Source organism: Anomaloglossus baeobatrachus, chromosome 1 (assembly GCF_048569485.1).
Source record: "Anomaloglossus baeobatrachus isolate aAnoBae1 chromosome 1, aAnoBae1.hap1, whole genome shotgun sequence".
In the NCBI taxonomy this organism is placed as follows: Eukaryota; Metazoa; Chordata; class Amphibia; order Anura; family Aromobatidae; genus Anomaloglossus; species Anomaloglossus baeobatrachus.
The window spans coordinates 904,401,678-904,423,322 of record NC_134353.1 but is presented as its reverse complement, the minus strand read 5'-3'; the positions used below and the strand labels follow the sequence as shown (position 1 = coordinate 904,423,322).

The 21,645-nt window shown below is 44.2% G+C and overlaps 1 protein-coding gene across 1 annotated transcript in view; it reads right to left on the bottom strand.

Moving 5' to 3' along the window:
- The window catches only part of ARK2N (arkadia (RNF111) N-terminal like PKA signaling regulator 2N), a 69,058-nt gene that overhangs the window by 9,089 nt on the left and 38,324 nt on the right, over positions 1-21,645 (bottom strand). Inside the window, exon 3 of the mRNA XM_075327424.1 lies at positions 13,220-13,399. Within this exon, the coding sequence (XP_075183539.1) occupies positions 13,220-13,399 (180 nt within the window). The remainder of the gene's footprint in view (positions 1-13,219; positions 13,400-21,645) is intronic.

Below are 21,645 nucleotides of genomic sequence, written 5' to 3'. Positions count from 1 at the left end.
TGAGAGTCTGCCACTCTTACTGGGGGTACTAAGAGGCCCTGAGGGCCTGCCACTGTTACTGGGGGTACCAAGAGGCCCTGAGGGTCTGCCACTATTACTGGGGATACCAAGAGGCCCTGAGGGTCTGCCACTGTTACTGGGGGTACCAAGAGGCCGTGAGAGTCTGGTACTGTTACTGGGGGCACTAAGAGGCCGTGAGAGTCTGGTACTGTTACTGGGGGTACCAAGAGGCAGTGACAGTCTGGTACTGTTACTGGGGGTACCAAGAGGCCGTGAGAGCTGGTACTTTTCCTGGGGGTACCAATAGGTCGTGAGAGTCTGGTACTGTTACTGGGGGCACTAAGAGGCCGGGAGAGTCTGGTACGGTTACTGGGGGGACCAAGAGGCTGCAAGACCCTGGCACTGTTACTGAGGGTACAAAGAGGCTGTGAGAGCCTGACACTGTTACTGGGCGTACCAAGAGGCCCTGAGAGTCTGCCACTGTTATTGGCGGTACCAAGAGGACGTGAGAGCCTGGCACTGTTACTGGGGGTACCAAGAGGCCGTGAGAGCCTGGCACGGTTACTGGGGGTACCAAGAGGCTGTGAGAGTCTGGTACTGTTACTGGGGGTACCAAGAGGCCGTGAGAGTCTGCCACGGTTACTGAGGACACCAAGAGGCCGTGAGAGTCTGGTACGGTTACTGGGGGCACCAAGAGGCCGTGAGAGCCTGGCACTGTTACTGGGGGTACCAAGAGGCCGTGAGAGCCTGGCACGGTTACTGGGGGTACCAAGAGGCTGTGAGAGTCTGCCACGGTTACTGAGGACACCAAGAGGCCGTGAGAGTCTGGTACGGTTACTGGGGGCACCAAGAGGCCGTGAGAGGCTGGTACTGTTACTGGGGGGCACCAAGTGGCCTGAGAGGCTGGTACTGTTACTGGGGGTACCAAGAGGCTGTGAGAGTCTGCCATGGTTACTGGGGGTACCAAGAGGCCCTGAGAGTCTGCCACTGTTATTGGGGGTACCAAGAGGCCGTGAGAGCCTGCCACTGTTACTGGGGGTACCAAGAGGCTGTGAGAGTCTGCCACGGTTACTGAGGACACCAAGAGGCCGTGAGAGTCTGGTACGATTACTGGGGGCACCAAGAGGCTGTGAGAGTCTGGTACTGTTACTGGGGGTACCAAGAGGCCGTGAGAGTCTGCCACGGTTACTGAGGACACCAAGTGGCCTGAGAGGCTGGTACTGTTACTGGGGGTACCAAGAGGCTGTGAGAGTCTGCCACGGTTACTGGGGGTACCAAGAGGCCCTGAGAGTCTGCCACTGTTATTGGGGGTACCAAGAGGCCCTGAGAGCCTGCCACTGTTATTGGGGGTACCAAGAGGCCCTGAGAGTCTGCCACTGTTATTGGGGGTACCAAGAGGCCGTGAGAGCCTGCCACTGTTACTGGGGGTACCAAGAGGCCGTGAGAGCCTGGTACTGTTACTGGGGGTACCAAGAGGCCGTGAGAGTCTGGTACTGTTACTAGGGGTACCAAGAGGCCGTGAGAGTCTGGTACTGTTACTGGGGGTACCAAGAGGCCGTGAGAGTCTGGTACTGTTACTGGGGGTACCAAGAGGCCCTGAGAGTCTGCCACTGTTATTGGGGGTACCAAGAAGCCCTGAGAGTCTGCCACTGTTATTGGGGGTACCAAGAGGCCGTGAGAGCCTGCCACTGTTACTGGGAGTACCAAGAGGCCGTGAGATTCTGGCACAGTTACTGGGGGTACCAAGAGGCTGTGAGAGTCTGGTACGGTTACTGGGGGTACCAAGAGGCTGTGAGAGTATGCCACGGTTACTGAGGACACCAAGAGGCCGTGAGAGTCTGGTACTGTTACTGGGGGCACCAAGAGGCCCTGAGAGTCTGCCACTGTTACTGGGGGTAGCAAGAGGCCCTGAGAGTCTGCCACTCTTACTGGGGGTACTAAGAGGCCCTGAGGGCCTGCCACTGTTACTGGGGGTACCAAGAGGCCGTGAGAGTCTGGTACTGTTACTGGGGGTACCAAGAGGCCGTGAGAGCTGGCACTTTTCCTGGGGGTACCAATAGGTCGTGAGAGTCTGGTACTGTTACTGGGGGCACTAAGAGGCTGGGAGAGTCTGGTACGGTTACTGGGGGGACCAAGAGGCTGCAAGACCCTGGCACTGTTACTGAGGGTACAAAGAGGCCGTGAGAGCCTGACAGTGTTACACAGGACACCAAGTGGTCCTGGGAGTCTGACACTGTTACTGGGCGTACCAAGAGGCTATGAGAGTCTGACACTGTTACTGGGGGCATCAAGAGGCCGTGAGACTCTGGCACTGTTACAGAGGGCACCAAGTGGCCTTGAGAGTCTTGCACTGTTAAAGGGGGCAGCAAGTGGTCCTGGGAGTCAGATACTGTTACTGGGGACACCAAGTAGCCCTGAGAGTTAGGCACTGTTACTGGTGGGTACAAAGAGGCACTGAGAGTTTGGCACTGTTACTGGGGGCACCAAGTGGCCGTGAGAGTCTGGCACAGTGACACATCAGAGTATCACTGCGACCTCTGGACCAGCCGTGTGTCTCCTGACCTAAACTCAACTGCCTCGAAGTCATATAAGGGACTGTAAAGTGTGAATTTGGTCCGACACTGTGGCCTGTCGGAAGCTATAGAGGACAATGAATCACACAGAGAAGAGAAGGCGGTCACCTTGTAATGCTGAAAGTCATCACATATCACCAATGACTCCAGAGGGAGGCAGGAACCTCCATATGCAGAAGTCAATTCTTATATTAGGGGGAAAATTCCTCCCTACCGAATCTGTTAGTCTGAACTTTGACATATATATATATCTACATACTTTTCTTTTGGGACCAAAACTACATTGTTAGCATTACTATACTACCATTTTCTCTGGCAGGGAGTTATAGTGTCACTACTTTTACTGTAAAGAATCCCTTTTTTCTAGACATGGAGGATGTTGCTTGGTTATAAATACAGCAGGTGACAGAAAATTGGTGATGTGTTCAATACCTAAATAAATATATTTCTGGAGGTGCTATTCACATAAATTTCTCCCAGATGTCTGTAACAACCCATCCAATCCACACAGGCAAAGAAATCCAACAATAGATGGCCATAAATGTAGTGCTCTGTAATAATGAGAAATTACACAGGGAAAAAGTATTGAACACGCTTACTGAAATTTATTCAATACTTCATACAAAAGCATTTGTTGGTGATGAAGCTTTCAAGATGCCTCCTTTATGAAGACACTCGTCTCCCCCATTGCTCAGGTGTGATTTTTGGCCCATGTTTCCACACAAATACTCTTCACATCCTGGAGGTCCCAGGCTTCTTCTGTAAATGAACTTTGAGCTTTAGTTCCTTCCATAGATTTTCTATAGGATTCGGGTCTGGAGATCGGCTCGGCCATTCTAGCAGCTTCATTTTCTTTCTCTGAAACCAACTCAGAGTTTTCTTGGCTGTGTGTTTGGGATTATTCTCTTACTGAAATGTTCGCCCTCGTTTCAGCTTCATTATCCTTGTATATAACAGCAGATTTTTATCAAGAATGTCTCTGTACATTTGTCCATTCATCCTTTCTTCAATTATATGAAGTTTGCCAGTGCCGTATGCTGAAAATGAGCCCTACACTATGATGTTCCCACCTCCACACTTGTATTTTGGCCTCCAAACATGGTGTATTATGGCCTCCATAGAGTTCAGTTTTGGTCTCATCTGACCAGACTATATTCTCCCAGTATTTAACAGGCTTGTCAAATTGTTATTGAGTAAACTTTAAACACTGTTGAACCTTTTTATTCAGCAATGAAGTCTTGTGTGGTGAGCGTGCATACAGGAGCGTGCATAAAAGCCCTGGAGGGGGAGTGCATTACTTATTGTTTTCTTTGAAACAATGGTACCTGCTGATTCCAGGCCTTTCTGTAGTTCTCCCACAGGTAATATTTGTCTCTTGGACAACACTTCTGCTAATTACTTTCACTCCTGAAATCTTGCGGGGAGCACCTGGTCGTGGCCTGTTTATGGTGAAAAAAAAAGGTCTTTCCACGTCTGGATTATGGCCCCAACAGCGCTCACTGGATCCTTCAGCAGTTAGACATTCTTCTGTAACTAATGCCATCAGTATGTTTTGTAACAATAAGATTGTGAAGGTCCTGAGACAGGTCACTGTCTTGTTTCTTGTGTGGTACCTTGGTAATGAGATGCCTTTTTATAGGCCATCAGTTGAACCAGCTGATATTATTGCTCACTAAGTGGCAGGATTGCTTTCTAATTACTGATATATATATATATATATATATATATATATATATATATATATATATTATATTATATATATCTATATATCTCTCTCTCTCTATATTATATATATATATATATATATATATATATATATATATATATATATATACATACATACACACACGCACCAAAGGTTTGGACACACCTCATTCAAAGAGTTTTCTTTATTCTCATGACTCTGAAAATTGTAGATTCACATTGAAGGCATCAAAACTATGAATTATCACATGTGGAATGAAATACTTAAAGTGTGAAACAACTGAAAATATGTCTTATATTCTAGGTTCTTCACAGTCGCCACCTTTTGCTTTGATTACTGCTTTGCACACTCTTGGCATTCTCTTGATGAGCTTCAAGAGGTAGTCACCGGAAATGGTTTTCACTTCACAGGTGTGCCCTGTCAGGTTTAATAAGTGGGATTTCTTGCCTTAAAAATGGGGTTGGGACCATCAGTTGTGTTGTGCAGAAGTCTGGTGGATACACAGCTGATAGTCCTACTGATAGACTGTTAGAATTTGTATTATGGCGAGATAATAGCAGCTAAGTAAAGAAAAACGAGTGGCCATCATTACTTTAAGAAATGAAGGTCGGTCAGTCCGAAAAATTAGGAAAACTTTGAAAGTGTCCCCAAATGCCGTGGCAAAAACCATCATACGCTACAAAGAAACTGGCTCACATGAGGACCACCCTAGGAAAGGAAGACCAAGAGTCACCTCTGCTGCAGAGGATAAGTTTATCCGAGTCACCAGCCTCAGAAATCGCAGGTTAACAGCAGCTCAGATTAGAGACCAGGTTAATGCCACACAGAGTTCTAGCAGCAGACACATCTCTAGAACAACTATTAAGAGGAGACTTTGTGCAGCAGGCCTTCATGGTAAAATAACTGCTAGGAAACCACTGCTAAGGACAGACAACAAGCAGAAGAGAACACAAGGAATGGACATTAGACCAGTGGAAATCTGTGAGATCTTTGGATCCAACCACCGTGTCTTTGTGTGACGCAGAAAAGGTGAACGGATGGACTCTACATGGCTGGTTCCCACCGTGAAGCATGGAGGAGGAGGTGTGATGGTGTGAGGGTGCTTTGCTGCTGACACTGTTGGGGATTTATTCAAAATTGAAGGCATACAGAACCAGCATGGCTACCACAGCATCTCGCAGCGGCATGCTATTCAATCCGGTTTACGTTTAGTTGGACCATCATTTATTTTTCAACCGGACAATAACCCCAAACACACCTCCAGGCTTTGTAAGGGCTATTTGACTAAGAAGGAGAGTGATGGGGTGTTATACCAGATGACGTGGCCTCCACAGTCACCAGAACTGAACCCAATCGAGATGGTTTGGGTGAGCTGGACCACAGAGTGAAGGCAAAAGGGCCAACAAGTGCTAAGCATCTCTGGGAACTCCTTCAAGACTGTTGGAAGACCATTTCCGGTGACTACCTCTTGAACCTCATCAAGAGAATGCCAAGAGTGTTTTTCTTGCCATAATAGAAATTCTAACAGTCTATTCAGTAGGACTATCAGGTGTGTAGCCACCAGACTTCTGCACAACACAACTGATGGTTCCAAACCCATTTATAAGGCAAGAAATCCCACTTATTAAACCTGACAGGGCACACCTGTGAAGTGAAAACCATTTCCGGTGACTACCTCTTGAAGCTCATCAAGAGAATGCCAAGAGTGTGCAAAGCAGTAATCAAAGCAAAAGGTGGCTACTTTGAAGAACCTAGAATATAAGACATATTTTCAGTTGTTTCACACTTTTTTGTTAAGTATTTCATTCCACATGCGTTAATTCAAAGTTTTGATGCCTTCAATGTAATCTACAATTTTCAGTCATGAAAATAAAGAAGACTGTTTGAATGAGAAGGTGTGTCCAAACTTTTGGTCTGTAGAAAAATGTATACATTTGTATCTTGTGATTAGGCCATGAGTCAGAGCTTGCAAAACCCAGGTCAACAAAAGTGATAGGTCTATGCATTGCCGCATTATGTGCCAGAAAGCGTTGTCCTTACGTGTGGATGGTGGGCAACCCCACAACCTGGTATATTGCCATTGGCATTTCTCCCTTTCTGGCCCCTGACAAACCCAATATCTTGTTGCTAGCTGTGATTCTTTCCATTTCTGGCTGACAAGTGAAGGTCTGTGGGGCTAATTGGGGAGTGCTTCTGTTGCCTTACAGCCAGCTGGAATTTCTATGTGAGGTTTGTGAGAAAAGGTAATAAAGGGCAATATTTAAGCTTCTAGGACACGTATAACAAGCCTAAAATTGACAATGACTGGTGACCCCAAGACTACCCCATCTACCATCCAACTAGGTTCCCTTCACTGAAAATAGAAAATATTTCCAACAAAGGTAACAATTCACTGATCTATAGGTGGGGGTCTATTAAAATATAACCTTTATTATTAATCCTAAAAAAAACCGAACATCCCAAAATAAACAAAAAATATAGACCTAGAGTAAAAAACAAAATAAGGTAATGTGTGGTTCCCACCAATAAAGATCTCCAGTATAGAGGGGCTTATACAAATTTCTCTCATCAGGATTATATGAACCTATTGAGACCAACCACATTTATTCCACCAATATTCGGTAGATCCATGTCCCTTTGGGGTTAAATTAGGTTATTTACAATAGCGTGTGATCTGTGTAGCTCAAACACTCTCTCCAAGAAACACTAAATAGTCATAAGAATAAGCCCTATACCTAACAGAAAATAAGAGAACACAAACTGTTGTGAACTATTAGTTTCTTAAAATCCCAACATGTTTCGCCACTATATTTCCTGCCTTGCTTCATCAGGGGCTCGGCAGATTGAAAAGCGTACTGGTAATTTGAAAAATAATATAGGACAATAGTACCGTGTGTGATATTGTGCACATTCTGAGACGATTGCTAGCAATATTTGGCAGTTCAGCTGCGCACAATGTAAACGAGGTGAGTTCGCCCTAAACCTCCCATAAGATTAAGTGCCATCCAATACTAAAACCACAGGAACCGAGAGCTCGTCCTGGGGACCAATCAAAACTCAAAATCGGGAAATACGCCGATTACAACTCAATCATGATCATTCAATGATATATCATTACTAAAGACCGGATCGTCATAAAAGCTATCAATTTTATATACCGTGTCAAATATCTATATCATAAATATTCCCAAATGGGCAAATATAGACGAGTGTAACATAAACCTAATACTATGTAAAGTAGTACCAAAAGCACAATCATAGAAGGCTACAATGATGATAAAATTCAGGTCCTAGTTCAGTATTTATAAGATGTCTCAAAACCGACTGAGGCATGGTTTGTCAAAAACTATATAAAAATTAATGTTGATAAAAATGATGTAAATAAGTAAATAATATCCGATAACGACCCCTAAAGGGTCTCGACTAGTGGGCAGCAAATGGTCCATATTTAGTATATATTGGTTTAATCCTATTATAGTTGACCTAGGTGTTGGGAATAGCATTAATAGCAATCTATTTTTATTAATTATTAATTATTATTATTATTATTATTAATTGCAAGCTAAACATTCCCAGATCCTTTAACAGTTTCTCATAGTCGATAATTACTTCACATCTAGACTCTCTGCTTCTCTTATTACATCTCAGAACTGTGTTTGCTGTTTTTGCTGCTGCATTACACTGTTGACTCATGTGTAGTCTGTGATCTATTAGTATAGTATTAGTCTATTGCTTACTTCTGCTGTTGCTTACTTCTATTCCTCCCATTCTGTAGATGTTATTTTCCTTTTTCTTGCCCAGATGTAGAATTTTGCATTTCTCCCTGTTAATCACCATTCTATTAGTCGCTGCTGATTTTTCCAGATTAGCTACATCCTTCGGAATCCTTACTCTTGTCTTCTCTAGTGTTAGCTATCCCTCCTAGCTTTGCATCATCTTCAAATTTGATTAGTTTACCCACAATTCCCTTATCTAGATCATTTATAAAATTGTTCAACAACACTGGGGCCAAGACAAGAGCGTTGTGGTACCCCACTTAAAACACTCTTCCAATTGGATGTGCAACCATTTATGACCACTCTTGAGAATGCTTACTGAGCCAGTCATGAATCCACCTAACCGTATCCTTGTCAATCTCATACTTGGTCATTTTTTCAATAATGATAGTGTGATATTTTATCAAATGCTTTGCTGGGGTTGAGATATACTATACCTACCACAATTTCCCTGATCCACCTAGTCAGTGATTCTATCAGAGAAGGAAATTAGGTTAGTCTGGCATGACTTGTTTGCTACAAACCCATGCTGGACCTGGTTAATTACTGTATTCTTGTCTAAGTGCTTGCATACATGCTGTTTAATAATTTGTTCAAAGATCCTTCCTGGCAGAAGTAAGACTCATTGGCCTGTAACAAATATCAGAATAGTTAACAACCCCCATGATCACTATGTCGGATTTTTTTTGTGAACAAGGACATCTGATGTGAAAAGAGTTAATAGATATCTTCAGTCTGTCCAGGTGGTCAGTAGTGAACACCTACAATAGTGTCCTTTCTGGTCTTCTCTCATTGTATTCTTACCCAAATAGTTTCTACAGAGCTACCAGTCTCTGAAGCTTGGATTTCTGTGGAGATATTTGCATTTTTAACATAAAATGCAACACCTTCTCCCCTCTTGATAAGCCCGCTTCTTTTATAAGTTGTAGCCTTCAAGGTTTCTATTCCAATCATATGCATCATCCCACCAAGTCTCAGTGATGCTCCTGACATCATCTCTCTTCCTGTGTTAGCTCCAGTTCTTCTTGTTTGTTTCCCATGTTCTGTGCATTTGTATAGACACGTTCTAGTTTGTAGTCTATTTCTTTTGCTCCTCTATTTTAATTTATAATTTGTTGTCTTTATTCTTTATTTCCACTTGTAATCGCAAGACTCTAAAGAATTCATTAGTTGCGTAATTTTTTTGGCCCATATATTTCACATCCAAGTCACTCCATGGTCAAGAAAACCAAAACGTTGATGACGGCACCATCGATGTAGCCAGTTGTTCACCTGTAGAATCCTGTTTAATCTCCTTGTTCCATGTCCATCCACTGTGAGGATGGAAGAGAAGAAGACCTGCGCTTCCAGTTCCTTCACTTTCCAGCCTTGATCTTCAAATTATTTACATATAGTTACCAGGTCCTTTTTTGCTGTGTCATTGGTTCTTATGTGCATTAGTGAATGTGGGTAGTCGTCTGTAGCACTCCTATGTGATGCGCCAATTTTGGGGTGGCTGCGGGCTGCTATTTTTAGGCTAGGAAGGGCCCAATAACTGGACCTTCCCAGCCTGATAATATCAGCCTCCAGCTGTCTGCTTTACCTTTGCACGTTATTTTTAATTTATTTATTAGGTTAAAGCAGGCTGAACATTTCTTAGTGCGACAGGAAAGAGACTAAAGGGTGCAAGTTTATAGTTTTATGTAGGGAGTTGTCAAATTATATAACTGCATGATATCTATCTATCAATCTATACAACTTTTTGCTTGTTTTATTGGTTGCTAGAAGGGTTCTTGCTGTGAACGGTGTGTAAAAATCGGCCCATTTTTTTCTCGCACCTATAGACTTGCATTGGTGAGTTTCGTCAGATATATGCGGTCGATCGCAGCTTGCTGAGTTTTTTTACTCACGCCAATTAGACCTGAGAAAAAATATGCAGATCTGCTCTGCCTCATTGGTCGGAGTGCAATGGGATGTTTTCCAGCGTTGCACTCCTCCATATTATACGTCAGCGTGAGTCATCCCTTAGAGACAAACCTACCCGCTCTGCAGTTGCCACACTTGAAGGCGTCTTTAATCCGTTGTCCCAGCCAATTAACATTCCTACAACTAGAGGTTGTAAAATGGCTGTGGGCCAAATGATCTTTTAGGTTTTTCTGCCCCTCGATATGGGAGTGTTGGTCGTTCGAGAAGAAATTCCTCAAGGTCCCCATTGGCTCTTAAAGGGAACCAACCAGCAGGATTTTCATACATAAAGTAAAGCCAGTGCTATCATGGCACCAGGATGCTGTGTGTAAGCCTAGCTTTTGTTCAGAGATTGGATGCTTTATTTCAGAAATATGCGCAAATTCCAGCAATGCACTGCTATTTGATTGACAAGTGCTACAGGAAAGGAATACGTGGGTAGGGTCTTGCTATCTATTCCCGCCTCTGTCTGTGTCTAAATTAACGTGTATGACGGCGGCAGGGGGAGCAAGGCCAGGCAGGCAGCCTGGGGCGGGAATAGATAGCAATACCTGACCCACAAATTCCCTTCCTGTTGCACCTGTCAATCAAGTAGCAGTGCATTGCTGGAACTTTACTTGCACATATTTCTGAAATAAAACATCTAATCTCAGAACAGAAGCTATCCTTACATTCAGCATCTTAGCACCAGTATAGCACTGGCTTTACTTTATATATGAAAATCCTGTTGGTTGTTTCCCTTTAAGACATTGCAGAAGTTTCAAACGATGTTACTTCGTCATGTAGATAATCGTATGTACCAACTAGTCTAACCGTTCTCTCTTGGTCTTCTTGATGTTTTGATGTAAGAAGGATGCTACAATTTTTGACAAATGTGTGTCTATAAGCATCAGCCAATAGCCTTCTGGGGTAGCCCTTTCTCCTCCAAAAACTGCTTTTGCAAGATCTTTTGATTGCTCTATATAAGTCACAAATCTCTGAACAGTTTCTCGTCAATCGGAGGTGCTTTCCTTTTTGGATCTCACATTTTGATGGTCAAGGATGGTGGCTCTCCCAGGACAATAAACCCGAGTTTGTAGTATCTCTTTTCCTCCATACACCTCTTCCTTTTTGGATCTCACGCTTTGTCTAGGATGGTGGCTCTCCCAGGACAATAAACCCTCGAGTGTGCAGTATATTTTCCTCCATATACCCCTTCCTTTTTTGATCTCATGCTTCGGTGGTCTAGGATGGTGGCTCTCCCAGGACAATAAACCCTCGAGTTTGTAGTATCGTTTCCTCCATATACCCCTTCCTTTTTGGATCTCACGCTTGGTCTAGGATGGTGGCTCTCCCAGGACAATAAACCCTCGAGTTTGTAGTATCGTTTCCTCCATATACCCCTTCCTTTTTGGATCTCACGCTTGGTCTAGGATGGTGGCTCTCCCAGGACAATAAACCCTCGAGTTTGTAGTATCGTTTCCTCCATATACCCTTTCCTTTTTGGATCTCATGCTTCGGTGGTCTAGGATGGTGGCTCTCCCAGGACAATAAACCCTCGAGTTTGTAGTATCGTTTCCTCCATATACCCCTTCCTTTTTGGACCTCACGCTTGGTCTAGGATGGTGGCTCTCCCAGGACAATAAACCCTCAAGTTTGTAGTATCTTTACCTCCATAACCCCTTCCTTTTTGGATCTCACGCTTGGTCTAGGATGGTGGCTCTCCCAGGACAATAAACTATCCAGTTTGTGGTATCTTTTCCTCCATATACCTCCCCACCCCCCTTTTTTAAAATCCTGCTCGTTTATTCACCAATCTATATTACGGTAAGGCTAAGTTCACATTTCCGTTGATTTGTATCAGTCACATGCGTCGCTTGACGCATGTGACTGATGCGCTGTTCAACGCTGTACAACGGATGACAAAGAACAGAATTCTTTGTCGGATTCCGTTGTGTGCGGGGGGCGGAGTTCGGGGGCAGAGCCGAGCGGGGGGCGGGGCCAGGCGCTGAGGATGTCAGTGGAAGTGCTGCGGTCTGCATGGCTGGGGACAGGTGAGTGTATCTGTGAGTGAGTGAGTGTGTGTATGTGCATGTATGTATGTATGTATGTGTGTGTGCACATGCAAAGTGCGGGAGGGGGCGGAGCCGAGCGGGGGGCGGGGCCAGGCGCTGAGGATGTCAGTAGAAGTGCTGCGGTCTGCATGGCTGGGGACAGGTGAGTGTATGTGTGAGTGAGTGTGAGTGAGTGTGTGTATGTGCATGTATATATGTATGTATGTGTGTGTGCACATGCAAAGTGCGGGAGGGGGCGGAGCCGAGCAGGGGGCGGGGCCAGACGAGGGTGTCAGTGCTTGTCTGCATGGCTGGGGACAGGTGTGTGTGTGTGTGTGTGTGTGTGTACATACATGTGCGGAGTGCGGGAGGGGGCGGGGCCGAGCGGGGAAGTGTCGGCCTCCCTGCACACGTAACCAGCCTAAAGGCCTCCCTGCACACGTAACCAGCCTAAATATCGGGTAACAGCAAAGCACCCGATGTTTACCTTGGTTACCCGATATTTACCTTGGTTACGGCCTACACCGCTTAGCGCTGGCTCCTTGCACCGTAACCAGGGTAAATATCGGGTAACCAACCAAAGCTGATGACGTGTGCAGGGAGCCAGAGAGCATGCGCAGCGAAATCCGACGGATCTCGCTGCTCAAAAAACGTTACATGCTGCGTTCCCCCCGCCCGGCGGTCAGTCGTTCCACGACTGATCAGTCGGGCGGAGGGTGCAACGCAGCATCATTAGTCACAATCCGCTGCTCATACAAGTCTATGGGAGCAGCGGAATCCGCTAAACGGATTCCGCTGTTTACAAGAGCAGCGGATTGTGACTGATAGATTTTAGCGGAAATGTGAACTTAGCCTAAGGTGTAATCAATCCTGCTCCACTTTAGGACTCATAAATTATATACTTGTCAAGTGGTACCTTGAAATTTGTGTAAGCCCCGTACTGGAGAACCTTCTTGGGGGGGAACCACACTCTACCTTGTCTGTTTTTTTTCTATAGGTCTATATTTTTTGGGGGGGTTTTGGCTGTGTATTTTTAGAATGAACAATGTTATATTTTATTAGACCCCCCCCCCCAACAATAGATCAGTAAATTTACCCTCCAACTAAGCAACAAAGCCCCTAAATGACATCCATATGACCCCAATGGCAATAAATTGGATAACCCAGAAAATAAAGCCACAGATGTACCGGAATCGGCGTTGAGTTCTTCAAGTAGCCCCCTTGTGCGCCACGATGCCAGGGGTTCCTGCTTGGACAGAGAATTATGCTCCTTGACAACTGTGGCGGCCAGCATGTTGTCAACGTTCAACACCTCTGGGTCCGAGTTTGTGTCGGAGATGTCATAATGGGTGACAACGGGTGGACCGTCTGTAACGAGAGAGGAGGATACGGTAAACCCAAAGGAGGCAGCACACTATAAACCTCTGCCGAATAAAATGCATATGACTGCGCCCTAATAAAGCCATACGTGCGTCTATACAGTTGGCTCCGCGTTTTTTTTACACTTTTTATATTCAAGTTGCATCCAGAGCAGCATTCATAATTCTGACACTCCCGCCCTCAGTGCTGTAAACCAATGTCATGTTTTCTGGGAGACGTCTCCAACATGGTGTATTATGTAGGAAGACACCGAACCAGCAGGGAGGCATGAGCTTAGATCCTGGAGGAACCGCTGCATGGCAACAAAAAAAGTTTTGTCTCCACACCATTTTCAAGATCTCTGTTTGCTGGCAGTGAATGGTGAAATTCACATTTACGTTTAAAAGGATAAAAACGTCTTGACCTAGATCGTCACACAGCTGAGGGTTTGTTACAATTGTTACAGGAGGAGCTGATCACCATGTTATTCATTTTTTGTGGGGAAAGACATGTTTGTGTGCATAAGAGCCTAGTGAGCGGGCCTACTTTCCTGTATTATTATGCATGCATAAATAGGACCACCCACTGGACTAATACATACAAACAGCAGGAATATCAATGAATGAAATACAAATAGAGATGGGCAGTCCCGGATTGTAAAAGGATCTGCGTGGTTTCAAACGTACCAGAGTGCTGTCTAATGGATGCGACAAACTTGGGCGGCTGCAGGCTGCTATTTTTTGACTGGGGAGGCCCAATAAGCATGGGTCTCCCCAACCTGAGAATACCAGCCCCCAGCTGGCAGGCTTTATCATGGCTGGTTATCAAAATTGGGGGGGGACCGCACGCTGTTTTTTAAATTATTTATTTAAATAGTTAAAAAATAAAAACTGATGCAGTTCTCTTATTTTGATACACAGCCAAGATAAGCACATGGCTTGGGGCTGCAGCCTGTAGCCGTATGCTTTATCTGTGATGGGTATCATAAATATGGGGGGACCCTACGCCAATTATTTTTATACCACGATAAATGCACATAACGTCTGTTATTGGAAGCAGTCAGCTGACACTCAGCGCGGGGGCGCGCCTAAGTGCACCCAATCACAGACTCCGGTGGGTGGGGAAACCAATGCATGTGCATGAAGGTTATGAGCGGCCCCGGCAGTGAATGAGCAGCCGCAGGAAGTGTTACAGCCGCGTCGGAGACTCTAAGTATAGCACACCTGATCCTATCCTCTTATCCCTTCTACCACCATTTTTAAATGCCGGATTCTGGTCCCCATAGACTTACATGGGGACCGGCGTCCGGCCAGATATCCGGGATCAATTCCAGGTCTACCAGTCCCGGTTATCTGTAAGTCCACCCATCACTAAATACAAGTTATACTAAAGTTTTGCAACAAACAAAAATATAATTCTGCGCAGCTTCTTCTCTATATCCTGCTTTATGTACATGATGGCTTTAGGTGAACATTTGGGGAGGGGGATCTGAATGGGATTAGAGGAGCTGCCATAACTAAATGGACATGCAAGGTGCCTGTTGGACGCTTTCCGGACCATTGTGGTTTCTTTAATCAGTCCTAGGAATCCACTCTCTACTGATCAGACCAACTGTGGCAAATCCCTTTAAAGGGATTGTCCACCGGTTTAAAGGCAATCAGAGCAGCATAATATAGGGGTTGAGATTCAGGAATATGTCACATATTAAGCTGTGTGCAATAGTTTTAATATTATCACTGCAAGCCAGTCAGGCTAATCTGTGTAACACCGCCCCCCATCACTGATTGGCAGCTTGCTAGTAATGGGACAGTGTACACAGGAAGCTGACAATCAGTGGAGTGGGCGGGGTTATTCAGAGCTCAGCATTCTGAGAACTGCTAGCTCTGCAGCAAGGAAAACAGGATTCCTTCAAAGCTGAACCAAGCAGCCCAGTAAGTGACACATTGTTGGAATCAGGCTCTCTGCTACTACATCATGCTGCCTTCAGATTACTTAACATTACTAAGAGATGGAAAATAAAACAAAAAAAAGAAAAAAATCTATCATACTCACCTACTGGCCTGGTGAGCCTGCCTATATCCCCATTTCCTCTTGTTGCGTGATGGACGTCATGTGACGACTGTAGCTAATCAGTGACTGTGTAGTGCCGTCATCTCTGCAGAGATGCCGACCTACTCACCGCCCCAGCGGGGTTGCATCCACCCCTGCACTTCCCCGGCCATCCAAGTGTGCTGCAGCCTCCTTCCCCTCTTGGGCCATGTACATGCTGCACAGGGTTCCCAGGAGTGCTCCTAAGACATGCACAATTTCCAGGAAATGCCTCTCAGCCATAGGCTATGTAGTTAAGGCACCCTCCCATTAAGGGAGATGCCTGTGCAACACATTCAGTTAGTCTGTATAGCAGTCTGCTAGCTACTTGTCAGGTCCTGTTATCCCTGTCAGTTTCCAGTATCTGCCTTCCTATCATTCCTGTCCATATACACCTGTCCAGCCTGCCTCAGTCACCCTGCTTAATTAAACCCCTCCCACTAAAGGGTAAGCCGAGGTCCCCCCTGTGGTCCAGTGGGTCCACTAATCTCGCATCGCTACCCCTACATGAGCCGCGAGCATTACAAGCTGCTGATCAGCTGCAACCTTGAAATTTCAGCATGTAGTTTTTTTTTTTTAACTCTTAAGTTTTCACCACTCCCGGCCTATTACCGTAGGTCACAGTGATGACGTTGAGGACAACCCCTTTAAGCAATCGCTCCTCAGTCTGGAGAATTTGGAGAATAGAAATCCTCCAATCTGGATATGAAAGTCACAAGCTGGAGAGATATCAGATCTTATTTTTTCCATTAACTAACAGAAAGCAGAGATCTTAAAGACGGCAAGAAGTTCAAATGATGTGATAAAAAGTTTTGACACTTTTTTTCAGAATACAGCAATTAAGTTTTATTGGAAAAGCAATGGCACATCCCTTTAATGGCACGCCCCTTTAATGGCACATCCCTTTAATGGCTCACCCCTTATAAATTTTTCATTAACTGTAGTAATCGGTGCACAGAAATAAGATCAGCACATTTTGTGGGTCTATGAAGTGGGGGTCTCTCGTCACATACGTAACAGATGCAATGCACTATGGACCCCCCAATATTCGCCCCACTGACGCTGTTCTCATTAGTACGCGATGCCCATCAGCTCAGACACAAAACGAGTCCTCATTTAGCTCATTACATAGAAAAATATAAAATAAATGAAGACACCCACAATGCCTCCGTACAGAACATAAGAAAGCACATGGACACAAAGGAGAATATGACATGGATCATTAGTGCAATACATAACATGATGTTAATACTACGGTAAAAAAATAAAAAAAAAAAAAAAAAAGGAGGCAACTCTGAGGTCAAGGCCACAAGCCACACAATACTAGCTTACAATACTTGGGGGGAAATTTGGGCTTAATAGACTGGAGGTTGTAGATCTAGCGCTAATTGGGGGCAGGCAAATTACAAAACTTGGCTTTATTCTTGCCTACAGCTCCCCCGCAGGACACAAAAAGTATTACCATTTATTTTTTTATAAAGGGCGCCAGCCACCAGAGCTAAGTGAAAAAGTTAGAGGAAAGTTTTTGATAAATTTTTTGTTACATTTTGGTGATAATTGGAAGGTTTAACACCAGGTCCTTACAAAAAAATAAATCTAGAAGTTAAACTAAAAATATTGTTAAAAAAAGGATTTTTTATATTTTTTTTAAATATATATATAAAAATAAATTTGTCTTCAGTTCCACCCCAGTCTATGGTCGCTCCGTTGACTCCATTTTTGCTATTTCTGCGGTCGATCAAAATCACATGGTATACTCCAGTCACATTCGGATCTGCAATCACAAATCTGCCAGTATGGTGACTTCTTGTAACCAGAATGGACCTGACAAACATTTCTTAACAGCTCAGTGCATCCCAGGAAATGTATTTTGCACCTTTACATACTGAACATTATTTATGTCATGATACAGGACCGGTATTCCCCGCTCCAGAGATTCCCAGACCCGGCCTGGTCCTGATTACTCCCTTTGCAGTGACTTGACTTTCCTGACTAGACTCTGACTGCTTGACTACTCTATTGCCCTCTGGTGGTTCGCCTGTGAACTGCCTACTGAAGTTACTCTGCTGTACTTCAGCCTTTTTTCTGTTACAGTGTTACTTTAACTATTCTTCACTACTCTGCTGTGGGAAATACGCTGTACTACGTCTTACCAACCCTTTGTACAACGTGAGAGTTTACAACCCATTACGTTTTTTCCATTTAAGTTAGACTATATAGGGGTGTATGCTTTCCGGACCACTGTAGTTTCTTTAATCAGTCCTAGGAATTCACCTTCTCCTGCCCAGATACTGGTAGGCCAATTCTGGCAGATCCATTTAAGGGGGTTGTCCACCACTTTAAAAACGTGGTTTAACCCTAACTCCAGGGATGTGTCACTTACTAGGCTGTGTGCTATAGTTTTAACGCAATGAGTGTTTTATCAGCAGGAGATTATCACTGCAGGACTGCATGCAAGCCAGTCAGGTTTATATCTATAGCAGAGAAAACAGGAATTCTTTCAAAGATGAACCAAGCAGCCCAGTAAGTGACACATCATTGGAATCAGGACTGTGTCGCATGCAAGCCAGTCAGGCTAATCTGTGTAACCCCGCCCACCAACACTGATTGGCAGGTTGCTAGTAATGGACAGTGTACACAGGAAGCTGCCAATCAGTGGTGTGGGCGGGCTTATTCAGAGCACAGCATTCTGGGCACTGCTATATCTACAGCAGAGAAAACAGGAATTCTTTCAAAGCTGAACCAAGCAGCCCAGTAAGTGACACATCATTGGAATCAGGACTGTGTCGCATGCACGCCAGTCAGGCTAATCTGTGCAACCCCACACTGCCACCACTGATTGGCAGGTTGCTAGAAAGGGACAGTGTACACAGGAACAAAGTAGGAACAAGTGCAAAATTAAACTGGAAATATTTTACTGGTTTCCAGTTTGCAAAGCATTGCATTTTGGGAGCTTAGCCGTTAGGTCACATGTCCGGGGGTGGAGTTAAATTGCTGACAGTTTCCATCAATGTGATGCAAAGCAAAAAAATGTGACATATCGCCTGAAAAATGTTCCCAAAACAAAGGTGTTAATATTCCAGTAGGGGGCGCTGCGTGCATTGTGCGGCCGGACAGTCGACCTCAGAATTGCCGGTGTATATTAGCTACAACATCCAGTACAGTGACATTAGCTCAGTGCAGAAGATACGAGGGTCAAGTACAATATTGACAAGCCGATCGTGACTACGGCGCCCGCCGGGGGCTCAGCAGTGTAACCCCCCGGTCTCTGATTACACGGTACATGCAGGATTTTACAGCTGAGAATTGATAAATTCAATGTCCTGAGTTCGGCAATGATTGAGAATATTGAATTACTCTGCATGTGATATAGAAAGGCGAAGATCAAAAGTCAAAATTGTACCACTCCTACATGTACAATCATGCAAAAGATGTATCCGAAATGTATATACATGCAGAGTGATTGAGAATTTACCACCTACCCAGAGGATAGACTTGGAAAGGGAGGGGGCTACGTCATATCTTCATCAGTATTAACTGCACTCTGGTATCTTCCACACTCCCAAACAGAAAAGCTCATGACTTATCATAAATCACGTGTACAGAGAAAGCAGACACTTCTATACAATGTTATAACATGCGCCCCCAAAGTGCAGAAAATCATCAGAAAGTCAAGACCCCTCTTGCAATTTCTTTGTGCAAATAGGATTTATAGGGCATGTCCACATTTCATAATTTTACAGATGAAAATCAGAGTAATATTCATAATGCATTACTTTTTCTAATACTCCAGAGCTGCACTCACTATTCTGCTGTTGGAGTCACTGTGTACATACATTACATTACAGATCCTGCAGTGATCCTGACTTACATCCTGCATTATACTCCAGAGCTGCACTCACTATTCTGCTGGTGCAGTCACTGTGTACATACATTACATTACTTATCCTGTACTGATCCTGAGTTATATCCTGTATTATACTCCAGAGCTGCACTCACTATTCTGCTGGTGCAGTCACTGTGTACATACATTACATTACTTATCCTGTACTGATCCTGAGTTATATCCTGTATTATACTCCAGAGCTGCACTCACTATTCTGCTGGTGCAGTCACTGTGTACATACAATACATTACTTATCCTGTACTGATCCTGAGTTACATCCTGTATTATACTCCAGAGCTGTGCTCACTATTCTGCTGGTGCAGTCACTGTGTACATACATTACTGATCTTGAGCTACATCCTGTATTATACTCCAGAGCTGCATTCACTATTCTGCTGGTGCAGTCACTGTGTACATACATTGCATTACTTATCCTGTACTGATCCTTAGTTATATCCTGTATTATACTCCAGAGCTGCACTCACTATTCTGCTGGTGCAGTCACTGTGTACATACATTACATTACTGATCCTGTACTGATCCTGAGTTACATCCTGTATTATACTCCAGAGCTGCGCTCACTATTCTGCTGGTGGAGTCACTGTGTACATACATTACATTACTAATCCTAAACTACACCCTGTATTATACTCCAGATCTGCACTCACTATTCTGCTGGTGCAGTCACTCTGTACATACATTACTTATCCTCTACTGATCCTGAGTTACATCCTGTATTATACTCCAGAGCTGCACTCACTATTCTGCTGGTGTGGTTACGGTGTACATACATTACATAAATTATCATGCATGCACACAGTGAATCATCTTGGAGGTTCCATACACATAACAGGTGGACATGCCCTTTAACAATACAATTAATCACAATCTTTATAATTACATGTGAATATAGAAACATAATATATAACATTAATGCAGCAGATACATTCGGATGCAATATACAATTACAATTGAAGACATAGTTGTCGGTACATAAGATACAACACATGAGTAGTCTCTGCCCTCATCCTCTAATCTGTGGCTTCAAGCATCTGCAGAATTATAACTCACGAGGCACAGGATGCAGAGCGCTGCTCTGCAGGTATAACACATCAGTCACATTTATGTTACACAGCCAGGAATTAGCACATCATTTACCCAATCATTAGAAGATATAATCTGGTCATCCAAGAATTGTAATACACTGTTGTGAAAAGTCAAAGACAACCCCTTTAATAGTCTCTTAAAGGGGTTTACCAACCATAGTGCTTTACGTCAAATATCTGATCAGTGAGCTCCATCTACTGTAGACCGTGCTTGCAGGGTGTCTGATATTGACGATCATGTCCTGGGGGGCCGCTCAGTGCCTTTTCCGGGAAATGTAAAGTAGAACTCCAGTAATGGTAAATCACCATCAGTATTCTGAGTTTGTGATTTATTTTATCCGAGCAGTCCTATTCTTGCACCCTGCTTCTCCTCAGTGCTGCAGACCCTTTTCTCCCTCGCTCTTTTGTGTGCTCCTGACTAGCGCCACCTGCATTGTTTCCAGCACAATTCTGCTATACTGTGTCCAGCTGCATCACCCACATATATCCGACACAATCTATTCTTCAGTATGGCTCTGTACACAACTCTTTATCTTCTGCCATATACAAAAGTATAGCAGCCTGTGATGTCATCCTGTTAGTTCACACAAAGTCAGAGACTGACTTCCTGTCTACACATTAGAGCATGTACCAGATTGGTGGTCACTGGTCATTGGAGAGCTCATAACACAGCCAGCCTTAAAGGGTAATTCCCAAAATTTTGCAGTCTTATAATATCATACATATAGTTATTCATTTTTACCAATATACCGTATTTTTCATTTTATAAGACGCACCCCAAATTTAGAAATAAAAAAAAAGGTAAAAAAAATAAAATAAATTAAAATGGTGTCAGTCTAAGGCTATGTGTCCACGGTAGAATGTACCTGCGGATTTTTCTGCATGAAAATCCGCGACTTTCGCGGCAAATCCGCACCTTATTTTTGCCGCGGATTACCGCGAATTTGCCGCGGATTTTGATGCGGATTTTTTTTTTTTCCCCCCATTCTATACCCAAAATCCGCACCAAAATCCGCAACAATAATTGACATGCTGCAGATTTTTCCGGATCAAAATCCGCGGCAAATCCGCCGCGGAAAAATCCGCAGCATGGACACAGCATTTCCAAAATGCCATTGAAATGGCTTGGAAGTGCCGCTGCTGCAGATTTTCGGAAAATCCGCAGTAAATCCGCA